General features: G+C 31.6%; 1 protein-coding gene across 4 annotated transcripts in view; it reads right to left on the bottom strand.

The window, feature by feature from the left end:
* Positions 1-13,499, bottom strand: part of PEK (pancreatic eIF-2alpha kinase) — a 161,171-nt gene that overhangs the window by 104,266 nt on the left and 43,406 nt on the right. For all 4 annotated transcript variants that reach the window (XM_085809295.1, XM_085809297.1, XM_085809296.1 and 1 more), the window contains exons 8-9: positions 8,512-8,592; positions 7,591-7,699 (exon numbers count right to left, since the gene is read on the bottom strand). In XM_085809295.1, the coding sequence (XP_085665421.1) occupies positions 7,591-7,699; positions 8,512-8,592 (190 nt within the window). The remainder of the gene's footprint in view (positions 1-7,590; positions 7,700-8,511; positions 8,593-13,499) is intronic.

The following is a 13,499-nucleotide window of genomic DNA, read 5'->3' as shown; positions in this document are numbered from 1 at the left end:
CTGAAAATCTGAATTTTCCTTTCTTAAGATGCCTGCAACACCAGCCTTCCAAGCCTACCAATACTGGTGCATTATCGGCACCAAGTCCTAAGCAATTATCCAGAGTGCCTGCAATTTTCTTTTAAAGTTTTAATAATTAGCTGTGCTATATTAAAGCCTGTCAAATGTCCTTCTAAAGTGGGAACATAAAGTAAACTGCACTCAATTTCTGAAGACTCTAGATCAAAAAAAGAAACAACAATTGGATACAGTTTTGAATCGGTATTATTGCTTCCATCAGTAGAGAGGCAGACCGGAGCTGTTTTAATGCAATCAATAACTGAAGATTTATTTTTCAAACCCCTTTCTTTAACAATTGCACCTGTTAAAGAAACAATTGTTAACAATTGTACAATTAAGTTAACAATTAAGTTAACAATTGCACCTGTTTTGATTCTTGCACCTTGAGTATTTCTTAGCGATTTCACTATCGGGAAACATTTTTCTAAATAAAGCTGCAGCGTGATCCGATGCATTCAGTGGCAGGTTGTGCTCCAGTAAAAAGGCAGAGAACAGACATTCTGAATTAATAACTTTTTGATCCTTTGTTTCCGAAGAAAAATTTAATTTTTCGTTTTTTTCAAAACAACTCATGTTGTCCTTATGTTTTTGTGTATGCACATGTTTGAGAACACCTGCCCTTCCACCATGCGAAATCGAAAAATCGCAACGACAAATGGTACACATCGCAAATTTATTACATTTCCTTGAGGAAATAATGGAAGGAAAGTCAGATGTGTACGATTTTTGAAACGTGCACGAGTATTTCACCTTTCTCGCAGACATAACAAAAGATGATAATTTCTAAAACTATTTCCCAAAGGCACGTGTACTCACACAATCAAGACAGATGAACGATATAACGAAAGAACATCTAAATAACGGCCAACGGTATTGAGCTTGCTTTGTGCTCATTGGCTAATATATGCCATATGACATGCAGTGGAGCTCGATGCCCATTGTAGAACTGGAGAACGACGTTTTTGGATACGTATGCTGTCACTCACAAAGCAGAAATTCTCATCTGATTCGCAAGGTTTTATTTTAGATATAATCTAGAGAAAATTAAGTTGCTTTCAGACGTCCAAAATCACTTTTTTTTTTGTTTTGTTCATATAACGAAGTATTAAGGCAAGTTCCATAAAAATCGTGAGAAATATTAAGAATAAGAAAAAGTTGGGAAAAATATATTGTAAATCGGGTTCGAGGGAAAGCGGTCGAAAGTCGGGAGTCTCCCGCCTAAATCGGAAGAGTTGGCAACTCTGCATATATATGGAATATTACGATTGATGGAGCACCAAATATGACAGAAATAAATCTGGATTTCTTGGACTCTAATCAAAACTATCACAGGAATAATGTTTTTCTACATTGCATTATACATCAAGATGCTCTGTGTAAATCTGCAACTAAATATGAAATTCATGTTTGATGCAATCATGAAGCATGTAAATACTGTTCGATCTTGTGGGCTTACTCACAGGCAATTTTGAGATTTTCTTCAGTCCATGCAATATGAATACTCTGATGTACTGTATTATGCGAAAGTAAGGTGGCTTAGTGCAGGATGTGTTTTCGAGCGAGTTTGGCAGATGAAAGATGACATTGTGTCATTCTTCCATCAGAAACAGTGTTCTGCGGAGTGCGAAATGCTACTAGATACAGAATGGATTTTGGACTTTGCACTTAGTCGTATGTGCAACTTGAATGTTAAGATGCAAGGGAAAAGTTAATTTATCGAAAATATCTGGGTCCATCTCAAAGCTTTTAAACTAAAACTTAATTTGTTTGCTATGCAGCTAGCTAAGAATGACTTGTCTCATTTCCAGAGGTTAAATTCAATACCCTCAGTAAATGCTTAAGAATTATGAAAATGGCTTGAAAAAACTGCATTTTGAGTTCAAATGCAGATTTCAAGATTTCAGTGCCATTCAAACAGAATTGGATATTTATACCATGCCTTTTCAATGTAAATTGTGAAGCAGTGAAGCCAGATTTGCAGCTTGAATGAATTGAGTTGCAATCTAACAATCATCTCAAGTAGTTGTTTCTTAAGTTAGAGTTCTACAAATCATTATCGAAAGTAAGTTTCCCAAATTTAATATCTCACGCCCAGAAAATAAATGCTATGTTTGCTTCATCTTATTAAATGTGAACAAGTGTTTTCAACAATGAACCTTAGAAAGAATTATTTCAGAAGTAGACTGACAGATGAGCATTTAGCCTCATTCCTTAGAATCAGTACATCTCACTTCGAACCTCAATATGAGGAACTTTTAAAAATGAAATCATTAATTTCATTCATCTGATTAACATATCTAAATTGTAATACTTGTATATTGTTTTTAAAATTTTAGAAAAATTGATCTTGGCCTGCTAAACTTTTTTCCCTCGATTTTTGGGCCACGACCGAAAAGGTTTGCCCATTCCTGTCTTATGCCTACTGTTTTGTGTTCAGAAAAGTTAAGTCGCCCCAAAAATAAAAATTCGTAACTCTTCTTGTACTGGGCAACTAAGCATTTTTTCTCGAGGTAGAGGAACCACATATTTTCTTGCGATTTCCATTATACCTCATAAGTTTATAATTATTGTTGTTTTATTTGTATTTTTATTATTTAGTAAAACAAAGCAGAAGCATAATCATTGGTCTACAAATACAATAAAAAATGCTATTTCAGTAAATTACATGTTACTTAAAAGAAGAGTTTTTTTTTTTTTTTTTTAAACACTCAAGCAATCTTTCAGCTAAGATAAATTAAATGATACACATTAACATGCGCTGCATAGAAACCATTATTCGTGGGAAAATATATATCTAAAAATTAGTAATTAACTTGTTTAGGTTTTTCATTAAAAAGTAATTTTGTTTCTCCACACAATTAACATAAGGTCCAACATACTGAGATCATTAGAATTTTTGTGTCATAACCTAAGAAATCGTTAAACATTTTCCCCAAAAACTTTGGATTAACTACTTTTACTGATGCCCAGTACAGAAGAAATCACCAAAAAAAAGAACGATTCAAATTTCAATGGTATTTGAATAATCAGTGTTTCTCATGACAGCCCCGACTGATACAGTATTTCAGTGTGGCATCCAACGGAATCTGCATGAACTTTTTAGTAGTCAGCTCTCTGTACATCAAAAAAGCAAAATATCTTAAATTATAAGCTAATTAATATATGCCAAGTAGCCAAACTTCCGATGACTGGATAAAGCCGGTCATAATGGCCAGAGGGTTAATCCAACCAATGGATATAAAAACATTCAAAGCGAATTATTTCAAACATGTTTATATTTCTGCAAAGAAAGCAGGACGTGCTAAGTGCATTTTGGAAACAATTTGACATAAGCCACTAAGAAATGATTGATCTCACATGGCAGCAAGTGAATTCATCTACATTGAATTCTTGTAAGCATCAGCTCTAGCCAGTTGTTAACTATTTTAAAGGAATTTTATTGACTAAAAATTTAAAATTAAATCCAAAGAAATCAAACAAATCACAAAAGCAATTCATAAAAAGCAACAGAAGACGAAGAAGTTAAAGAAATGACAAATGAAGAACTAGATTATCTAATAACATAGGAGTTTTCAACTAAGGGAATTCCCCCTAGGGAAAAATTTCAGAAGGAAAGCATCAACCTTTTATTTAGCTGTTAAATATTTAGTTTTAGTTTATGAAAAATACTTTTACTTTTATAATTTTGGTAATTACAAGTACTTTCTATATTTTTTTGTTCAATTTATAAAAAATATTAGAAAATAATCTAAATCTTAATAAATGTATTTAGGTACTTTTGAAGTTTTGGAAAAAACGGGAGATGATTTAACAATGGTGAAAGAGGGGCATGGAGCAAGAAAGCTTGTTGTAGGAAGGGTTTTTCAACCGCTGCTGTAACACAAACTAACAGAGAAAGCAGCAATTGTGAAGAAAATAAGGCACCTTTAACTTCAACGAGTTATTAAAAAAGGACACAGGAACTAGATGATTTTGCATCGGAGATTGACTCAAATGGAGGAAGAAGAGGATACTTTATAAGAAACATTGAAAAGCACTGCACTCGTTTTAAGTAACTGTATCATGTACCTAATCATTAAGCAGTAATGAAAATCCTTTCAATTTTCTTTCAATTTCAGTTTTTGTTTCATGTCTCTCTTTTCATTAAAACAATATTTCGGTTTGATCAAATTACACATTCTTTCTTACTTTGTACTATATTTAACACATTTTTTTCCATAGAATTTTAATTTTGTGGAATATGATTATTTGGTGCACAAAGTATATTAATGACATAACCACATCTAACGCAGCAGTTTACTGAAATAGCACAGAATAAATAAATAAAATAAGCAACAATCAGGGCAACAGTAAGCATAGAAATGCATTTACACAAATAGAACAGTAAGTGAATTTAATTTGCTCTGTTTCTGCTATAATGAGATCCACAGAACTGTCCTCCCCTATATTCAGATTCCATGGCCAGGCTGTTTACACTACCCTAAATAAAGGTGGGGAATAGCAGGGCTGGTAATTTCTCAGCAGAAATACAGCCCAGAAACTTCCAGTCAGGGCTAGCAAGGCTTTGCCAAACCAGTTAAACCAACAAATAGTAGTAACTTGCAGAAATTCCTGAAGAGTAGTAAAGAGGAATATATATTTTAAAATTAAACAAGTTCAGCTAATTGTTCACACTATTATTAAAAAAGTTGCTTGACAAGAGTTCAAGGTTACATATCATCCTCCAAGTTCAGTGTGATCTTTACCCTATGCAGAAGTAATTTAACCTTTGTTTCAAATGCAAGAGTAATTCCTCAATATATTGTGAATAAGAGTAAATCTAGAGGGCATTCTTTCAAGTGTGGCAGTACTTGTAGGAAAAAGTGATTATAGTGCAAACAAGAGTTAAGAAAACTTCATTTGCAAATGTTTTCCTGAAAGTAGACAACCATGTAGAATCTAATGCTATTTGAAAGCTTGCAGTAGAGAAGCAAGCATAAGCAAAACAACTGATTTTGCTTGAAACGCTAAGTAAGGCATAAACTACGACTTAATGCAATGAAGAAATATCCTAGCACTTTCTTGCTGCTCACTGAAAAACGCAGATGGATGCTTTCTGATTATATGCACACCCTTCCCAAAAAAGTCACAGACTCACTGTAGACATTTACAAACTTGCTGCCAACTTTAAAGAAAAATGTTTGTTTTGGTATCTTTATTATAACAGCACATCCAGTGTCACATTTTTTTTTTTTTTTTACATCTTCTCTTACCAAGCAAGATATGCACATTTCTTGTTTTTTTACACTGTTGTTTACTCTTACACAAAGTTATCTGTTTTTTCTAAAACCAGAAAAAGAGAAAGAATTGCAGAAAGTCATATTGTGCCTAGGAATGGCAACAAAATCCTAAAATGAGAAGGAAAGATGACATGCATGATGTCTTTATGTGAGCCATATTATGCTTTCTGCATGCAGAAAGTGTGAGATTTCATCAAAGACAACAAAAGCTGCAGCACGCCATCCACTGCTGTTCATTAGGTTTAGTCTAGTGCAACAACATTAGGTTTCAACAGCTGCAACACGTATTTTACTTTTTTAATAATAATGTTATTTTTATGACTTCAACCAGACATTTGTGATCCATATCATTTTCCTTATTTTCAAGTATTTTATGAATAATAGACAATTTCTTATGAATGATTCTAAGCAATCTACCAGACTGCTCCACCTAGCACTGTTTAATATTTATGGCTTTATGACATTTGGTTATTTTTTCATGCCTAATACTATAATAAGCCTTAAATTCAAAGAACACTCTTTAAGTGGTAAAGAAGTAAGGGGGCAGCATTTTTGAAATTAATTTCTTATCTATTCCATTTTATGCTGATTTCTGTTAAATGAACATTCACTCTACACTTACACGCTTTTCTGCAATGTCTGTCTTGCCTATTTATGCATAATAAATTTCCTTAGTACCTATATTTATAGAATTAAAAAAAAATGCTTTCAATACTAGCATTAACAGTATTAGCCCCAACCAGGTAACTATAAATAATACCCCAGCTATCGAATCACAGTGTTTCTTTTACTGCTGACTTTCTTTTATGTTTAGGCACTGTTTATGACATCAAATCACTGTATACTGAGAAAAGGATGGTTGCTCATTAACATAAAATGGAATAATACAAATGTAAAAGAATTTTGCTACTGCCAGGTCTACATGCTGTCTGTTCTTACTACTGATGGCATAATTGTATTTTTTTTTTTTTGGTGCTCTTTCATCCTGTTTTCTTCCTTAACAGGTTTGCCTGTACAATGTATGGGTTACTAATATTTGGCCACATCTGATTTGTCCGTGCAACGATATTTTCTCCTTTCTTGTTTTGATTTGCCCATATTTTTAATTTACCAAGAGTCTTTAGTATTAACATATTTTAACAGATAGTGCAGCTTGTCCATGTCATTGTAAAGTATTCAAACTGGTTTTTTCCTTTGTTATTAAAAGCAGAAATACTTGGCATTGTTTGTTCTTGATATTTTTGTTGTATGGTTTTCTGGTTGTGAATTCAAAGCATCTCGGTTATAGATGATATAATTGATGTTATTACTTTATTGTTAGATTTTCTGATGATTCAGATAGGAATTCAGAACCGTCTTGTAATATTCTGGATTATTCTTCAGCTGGCTCATGTAGTGAGTTCAGCTCCGATGAAGATTTGATTTCTGCTAGAAATTTTATCGAAACTGATGTGGAAAATCCACCTTCTCCGTGTCCTCAGTTTAATTTTATCGGTATTCCAGCCGTAAATGTAAATTTTTAATATACGGTAAGGTTTTTTTTTTTTTTTTTTTTTTTTTTTTAGATAATTGTTCGTGAGATCTGTAATGCAGACTTCATTGCATGTCCTCTGATTGCAAAAAGCAAACATTTAGGGACATAAATGTTAGAAATACATAAAATTTAAAAAATGTTTAAATTCATTAATTATGAAAATTTTTAAAAATTCTTTCTTTTTTTTCTTTTATAACAAGTTTGGAATTCAGTTATATGCAATAAAAAATATGCTTTTTTATGGACATTTCTGGTAAAAAATTGACCAGTTAAGAGGTTAATGGACGGGCACTTTATGTAATAGCTATTAGGCTTGCACCACTACAAGGGCTGGAAATGGTGGCCATTTCAATAAGTACGCACCTAATAGGTGGCTGCTGTTTGCCTTCTATGAAGGGACATACCAAGGATTTGAACCCAGGTCCATCACTACAGCAGTCAGGGTCACTAACCATTATACTGGCTGGGCAGCTTAATGTAATCTAAAGACATACTTTTTGACATATATATATTGTAGTAATACATACATATATGTATATCATATAAACATTTTAACCTATAGAATTAGTAAAAAGGTATGGTACAACATAAGCAGAGATATGTGAAATGAATAAAATCGAGATCTTTTTCAAACTAAGCACGCATGCATATAGATATACTCAAGAAAATTATCTATATAAACCCACCAATACACAAATTAAAATATAAATCACTTACCAATAATACTCATCAAATGGTTCTTCATAATTATAATTTTTCTTATCAACAAAACAATGCGTTGCATTTTCAGTCACAGAGGAATTTACAAAAAAGTAATATCCATAATCTGAAAATAAAGATAATATACTAAAGATAAAAAATTATTTACACTACTTTCAATTCATGCAGTTGCTGCAGATAAATACCTAAAAAACATAACACAATTAAAAAACTATTTGTAATACATCTAGACATGCACAGGTTAAAAAACAAAGTAAATTTTTTATAACTTGAAAAGAAATTAAAAGTATTAAGAACTTGCAAATGTACATTTTGAATACTTGTCATGCAAAAAATTTTTATTTGGATTAACATGCACACATAAATATGTGAATTATACATTCAGAAACAGAGATATTATCATAGGCAGAAATCAAAGCCACCACTCATGCTTTTAGAATCTTTCAGTAACAAATCGCAGCTATCAACACAGACAATGCTTTTGAAATTTCAAACTCTTCTTATGAAAAATAGTGATAATGAACTATTTGAACATATTTGAACAATTAATTTTAGTAGGACATTAATTTCTATTTAATGGGGGAATTGCAAAAAAGTTTTATTTGGATTAACACGCACACATAAATATGTGAATTATACACTCAGAAACAGAGATATTATCAAAGGCAGAAATGAAAGCCACTACTCAAGCTTTTAGAAACTTTCAGTAACAAATGGCAGCTTTCAACAAAAGCAATGCTTTTGAAATTTCAAACTCTTCTTATGAAAAATAGTGAAAGACAGCGCATATTTCAACAATTAATTTTAGTAAGACATTAATTTCTATTTAATGGGGGAATACCACAAATATAGCAACAATGTTTTTTAAAAAGTACATTGTAAGAGCAATGCTTAACATTTTAAGTTTGACATACTTACCATTAAAATTAGTGTTTGTTGACATCAAAGCATTAGACATCCTGTACTTTATAAAATCATCATCTAAATTACTCTTCATTACTAAAATAAAAAAAAATACATTTAAATGCAGAAACAACAGTTAATTAAAAATTTCTGCAAATGCATACTTAGGTTTTATTATGCAGGATGAAAAAAGAAATTCCATTCCTCTCTAAATAACTAATCAAAAGATATTGCTGCAACTGTTAAATGTATAGCACAGGATGGCAAAACTTCAAGATTATGGGAGCCGCATGATAGGATTTATGAATGTTCAAGAGCCAGAAGTCCAAATTTATATTGTTTCAAAAATAAAGGTATAGGTTTTGAATTTAAAGAAACTTTTGAAGCAAATTAACGAATATGTTGTAAGATATATTTTAAGTTTATAACAGCTATTTTAGTGTAATTGTTCTTTCCTATCCCTTCTTGTTTCAACTTACAACTTCCTACCAGAATGAGTTTCTAGAATCGTGCTGAATGCAAATAAGTACTTAAAGTAAGGTTCAACTTACTTTGTGGGAGAGAACTAGGAATACCGAGTAGTGCACATTTGCATTTGCTAAGTACCCATATATTACATGTATTTTGATATTCGCCAGCTAATTTAAATTAAAGGCCAACTACATTAGATTTGTGTTAGCTTCAGCTAAATCTCTCAGTCACAGTTAGTTCTTATTTTGGTACAACTCTGATATACGCCCTAATTTCACTAAATGTGGCGATATGTGTTCTGCGCTGGTTTTTGGCACGATTGCGTTGGTTCGCGTCATGCTTTGTGTCTGAGAAGCTAGGGGGAAAAGATAAAATGGTGAAAGTTGTTGAATTGAAGTTCGGCAAAAGGAATTATCGTCGTGGCCATCCTGTTGAGGGGCAATGGGTATTTTGAGGTGTGGAAAGAAGGTCTGGGAGATTATTTTTAGTGGCTATGCATGATAGAAGTAGGGATTTGCGATTATTTGTTACAGTCGTTAATTAGGACACCCATAATCCGGAATGATCTATAATCTGGACCTCAAAGCTAAAAACTTTCTGCGCATGCATCGCGTTGACACATGGGCATAGGCATTTACGCTTGCGCATAAGACTTTACGAATGCGCATTTGCGCGTGCGCAAGCGCAGAATGCGTTTTCGCGTGCGCGTTTTATGTATAACGAACGGTATAAGCTAAAATTATCTAATTATCTATTTCAGTTAATGTTGATGATTGCGTTGTTCTTTAATTTTCGAATTGGATCCGGCTTATTATTTTTTGCAGACTGTAAGAGCAATACTATAAAAGTAAACTTGAACTTTCGGTTATGTCAAATAGAATTTCCGAATCTGGAGCTCCCAAAGGATCGTACAAAACGAAAATATGTTTCGATGTCCATCAAACAAAAAGTGGAATTGCTGCAAAAAATGGATAAAGACATGAAGAATGTGACAGAGAGGTTAGTGAAAACGAAAAAATCTCGATTGACAAGTTAGTCGGTATTCTCGGCACAGCAATTAACGGGACTTGAACAGCGGAACTTTGTAACTGAACAAAAAATTATGTCTGTTTATAGAATTAAAGAGAAAGTATTATCACATAAAATGAAGCAACTTAAACAACTTACATTGAAAGAAATGTTTAATAAAGTAAACAAATAAATATTAACCTTTTTTTTTGTAAATTTTGATACCCTTTAGATCATAATTGTTCTTTATTTCATAAATTACGGTTTGATATTTTTAATTTTAGAATTTCTGCATGCCATCTTATGCGATTTAAACTGATGATCTATAATCCGGAAAAATCGATAATCCGGAATCGCCGAAGTCCCGACAAGTCAGGATTAACGACTTTTGACTGTATTTTATTTATTTGTGAACCACAGTATGAATTTTCTGGATAGTGCGTCTGGCTGTCATATAAATACGATAGTGATTATGTGGTGGCACGTTAAAGGCGGTATGAAATTGGTATTTCTGCTGTTCGAAAAAGCATTGATTCATGGCAAGTGCATTTTATTTTATTCCTGTTCTTATTTTGTAGAATGTTATGTTTATTGTTTTTTTAGTATGAATTTCTGTTGTTATTGTTTTTTTTTAATTGTTTGAAATTTTAGTTATTTTGTTGATTAGTGCATACCGTCTAAATTGTGCAATTCGTAGATGTTTTTTAAAGTTGAAACAGAACGCAGTATACATGGTATTCTTTGAAATTTATCGTTATGTTAATTTATTACAGTGAGGTGTGCGTATATAGTATTCGTTTGTTTCCTAAATCGTGCAATTCGTAGATGTTTTTTTAAGTTGAAACAGGACGAACATGTTTGTACATTGTGCAATTTAGGCAACCTATGTACATGTTTTTTTAAGTTTAAACATGATGCTGTGTACATGGTATTCTTTGAAATTTATTGTTGTTATGTTAATTTATTAAAGCGAGGTGTGCGTAGTTTGTAGATTCATTCGTTGCCTAGATTGTGCCATTCATAGATGGTATTTTAAGTTAAAACATATCGCTGTGTACATGGACTCTTGTCAAGTAATTTTGGTTAGAAACTTTACAGTTTTGCTATCTAAATTTTTTGTTATCGTTCCGGATTTTTAACTTAAATTGTGTGTTCAAAACGTGGTTTTTGCATTTGCGAAAACCGTGTTTTTGGAGACATTTTAGGCTTAAAGTTCGAAATGTAGACAAAAAATTAAATAGCAATATGGCAGCATGGAGTTTCTTGCCAAAAATGTTTGGCGAGAAATTTGGCGACTTGAGGGCGCATATCAGAGTAGTTCCCTTATTTCTTATTTTTTAGTTTAAGCCCAAGTGGAGGCTTTGTTATTTTATAAGAAGAAAGAGGCCGATTCTTCATCTTATTTTGAGTGAAATAAAAAGTAGTTAACCCTTCTTGAGTCTTAGACTTCTGTTATTTGAATTCCTCAACATTTACTTTAGCAGAATAAGAGGAACTCTACAATGTGATTAATAGCATCATGTATAAATATGAATAAAGGTGTCTTATATCTACTGTTTTGCATTTACAAAAGTTATGTCCCATGAAAATAAAAATTTGTAACTGTTGTACTGGGCAAATGAGTGTTTTTTTCTGCATATAAAGATACCAAATATTTTCTTCCGATTTCCTTCATTCTTCTTCATTTATAATTATTGCTGTTTTGTTTTAGTACAATTAAAATGAATTGGAAGCATATTCATTGGTCTACATTATGTAAAAAAGTATTATATGAGTAAATTACAAATCAATATTTAAAAGAAAATAGAGTTTTTTTTTTTTTTTTTTTTTTTTTTTTTAACTCATGAGTAGTCTTTTAGAAAGAATAAATTAAATGATATAAGTCAAAGTGCACTGCAGATAAACTGTTATTCGAGAAAGAATATTTATTTAAAAATAATCAATTAACTTGTTTAGGCCAATTTATGCTAAAAAGTAATTTTGTTTCTCCACATAATTAACATAAGAACAAACATACAGAGATTATTTGAATGTTTGCATCCTAACCTAAGAAACGGTTAAACATTTTTTTCCAAAACTTCGGAATAACTTAATTTTTTACTGATGATATAGAAGAATTTACCAAAAAAAAAAAAGAATATGATTGCAATTTCAATGGTAATTGAATAATCAGCATCTCTCATGATAGCCCTGAGTGATACAGTATTTCACCGTGAAATCCAACGGATTCTCTCAGAATTATTTAGTAATCAGTACATTGTGCACCACTAAAAAGTCTTGAAACTATCTCTCGAATTGTTCCGATAATTTCGGACATAGATAACGATGTTCATGCATGTCATTCAAAGTTCTTGAAACCATCTCTCGAATTGTCCTGATAATCTAGACAGAGATAACGAAGTTCATACTCATCACTCAAAATTCTAAAAACCACCTCTTGAATCATCATGATAATTCTGGACATATAAAAGCTATTGCTAAAAGCAGGGCCGGATAAAGGGCGATTGGGCCCCGCATTTAAAACGGCCCCGCGTTACCATCAAAATGAACATAAAAAAAAAAAAAAAAAAAAAAAAAAAAAAAATTAAATATTTCGAAATTTAAAGCAAATTTGCTTTTGACGATAATGGATAAATTATAAATTATTCAAATAATTAAAAATATATTTATTTTAAGTTCGCATTGATGGATGAGATTTATTAATGTGTTTATTATTATATACTTTATAATGTAGAAAACTGATACCCCTAAATGTTCATGTCAAATGTATTGAATTTAATTGGGATAGTCCTATATTATATTACACAGATTTTGCACTACATATGTAAACTACTATGCAGGTATATGCACGCGCAACTAGTTGCGCAACCGTACCGGCCAGTGGTGGATATATAGCAAGGAAGTTAGATTTTCAAACAATTTTAGAAGAATTTACATAACAAAAACTTCAAAATATGTAAATTCATATTCAATAAATGTTTTTGTATTTTGAACATTTTTATTTTTTAATTTATGTAGAAGTTTACCTGTCTGATTATTCATGACATCTGATATATTAATATATATATGTGGGATTTTAAATCCATAGCTTAATATTTTTCCTCGCGCACTGTCTAAATTTTAGCTGTTCACTGCACAAGTGAAATTGATAGAACTCTCGCCACTTTGTTTGAGAGGAGATGTAAGATGATATAGATGTTGTATTAATAGATGTATGATGTTATAGATGTCATGTTAATAATAGTTAATAGAGGAGATGTGTAAGATGATATATATGTTGTATTAATAGATGTAAGATGTTATAGATGTCATGTTATAGATGTCGTGATAATTGATATACGATGTTATAGATGTTGTATTAATAGATGAACTAACTATATTATAGATGTGTTCATGTTTTATCAAATGTGTTTTGTTTGAACATGAATTGTGATTTCGAAACTAAAGAATTCACAAAATTGGTGTCAGAATCGGGATCAAATTACAAACAACAAATAGAAGAATATGAAGCAATATTGGATGAA

The sequence above is a fragment of the Stegodyphus dumicola genome, chromosome X2 (genome assembly GCF_044657685.1).
Source record: "Stegodyphus dumicola isolate Sdum_Otavi_A_Nest chromosome X2, ASM4465768v1".
Taxonomy (NCBI): domain Eukaryota; kingdom Metazoa; phylum Arthropoda; class Arachnida; order Araneae; family Eresidae; genus Stegodyphus; species Stegodyphus dumicola.
Note: the sequence above shows the minus strand (reverse complement) of the source record. Positions and strands in the feature narration are given on the sequence as shown.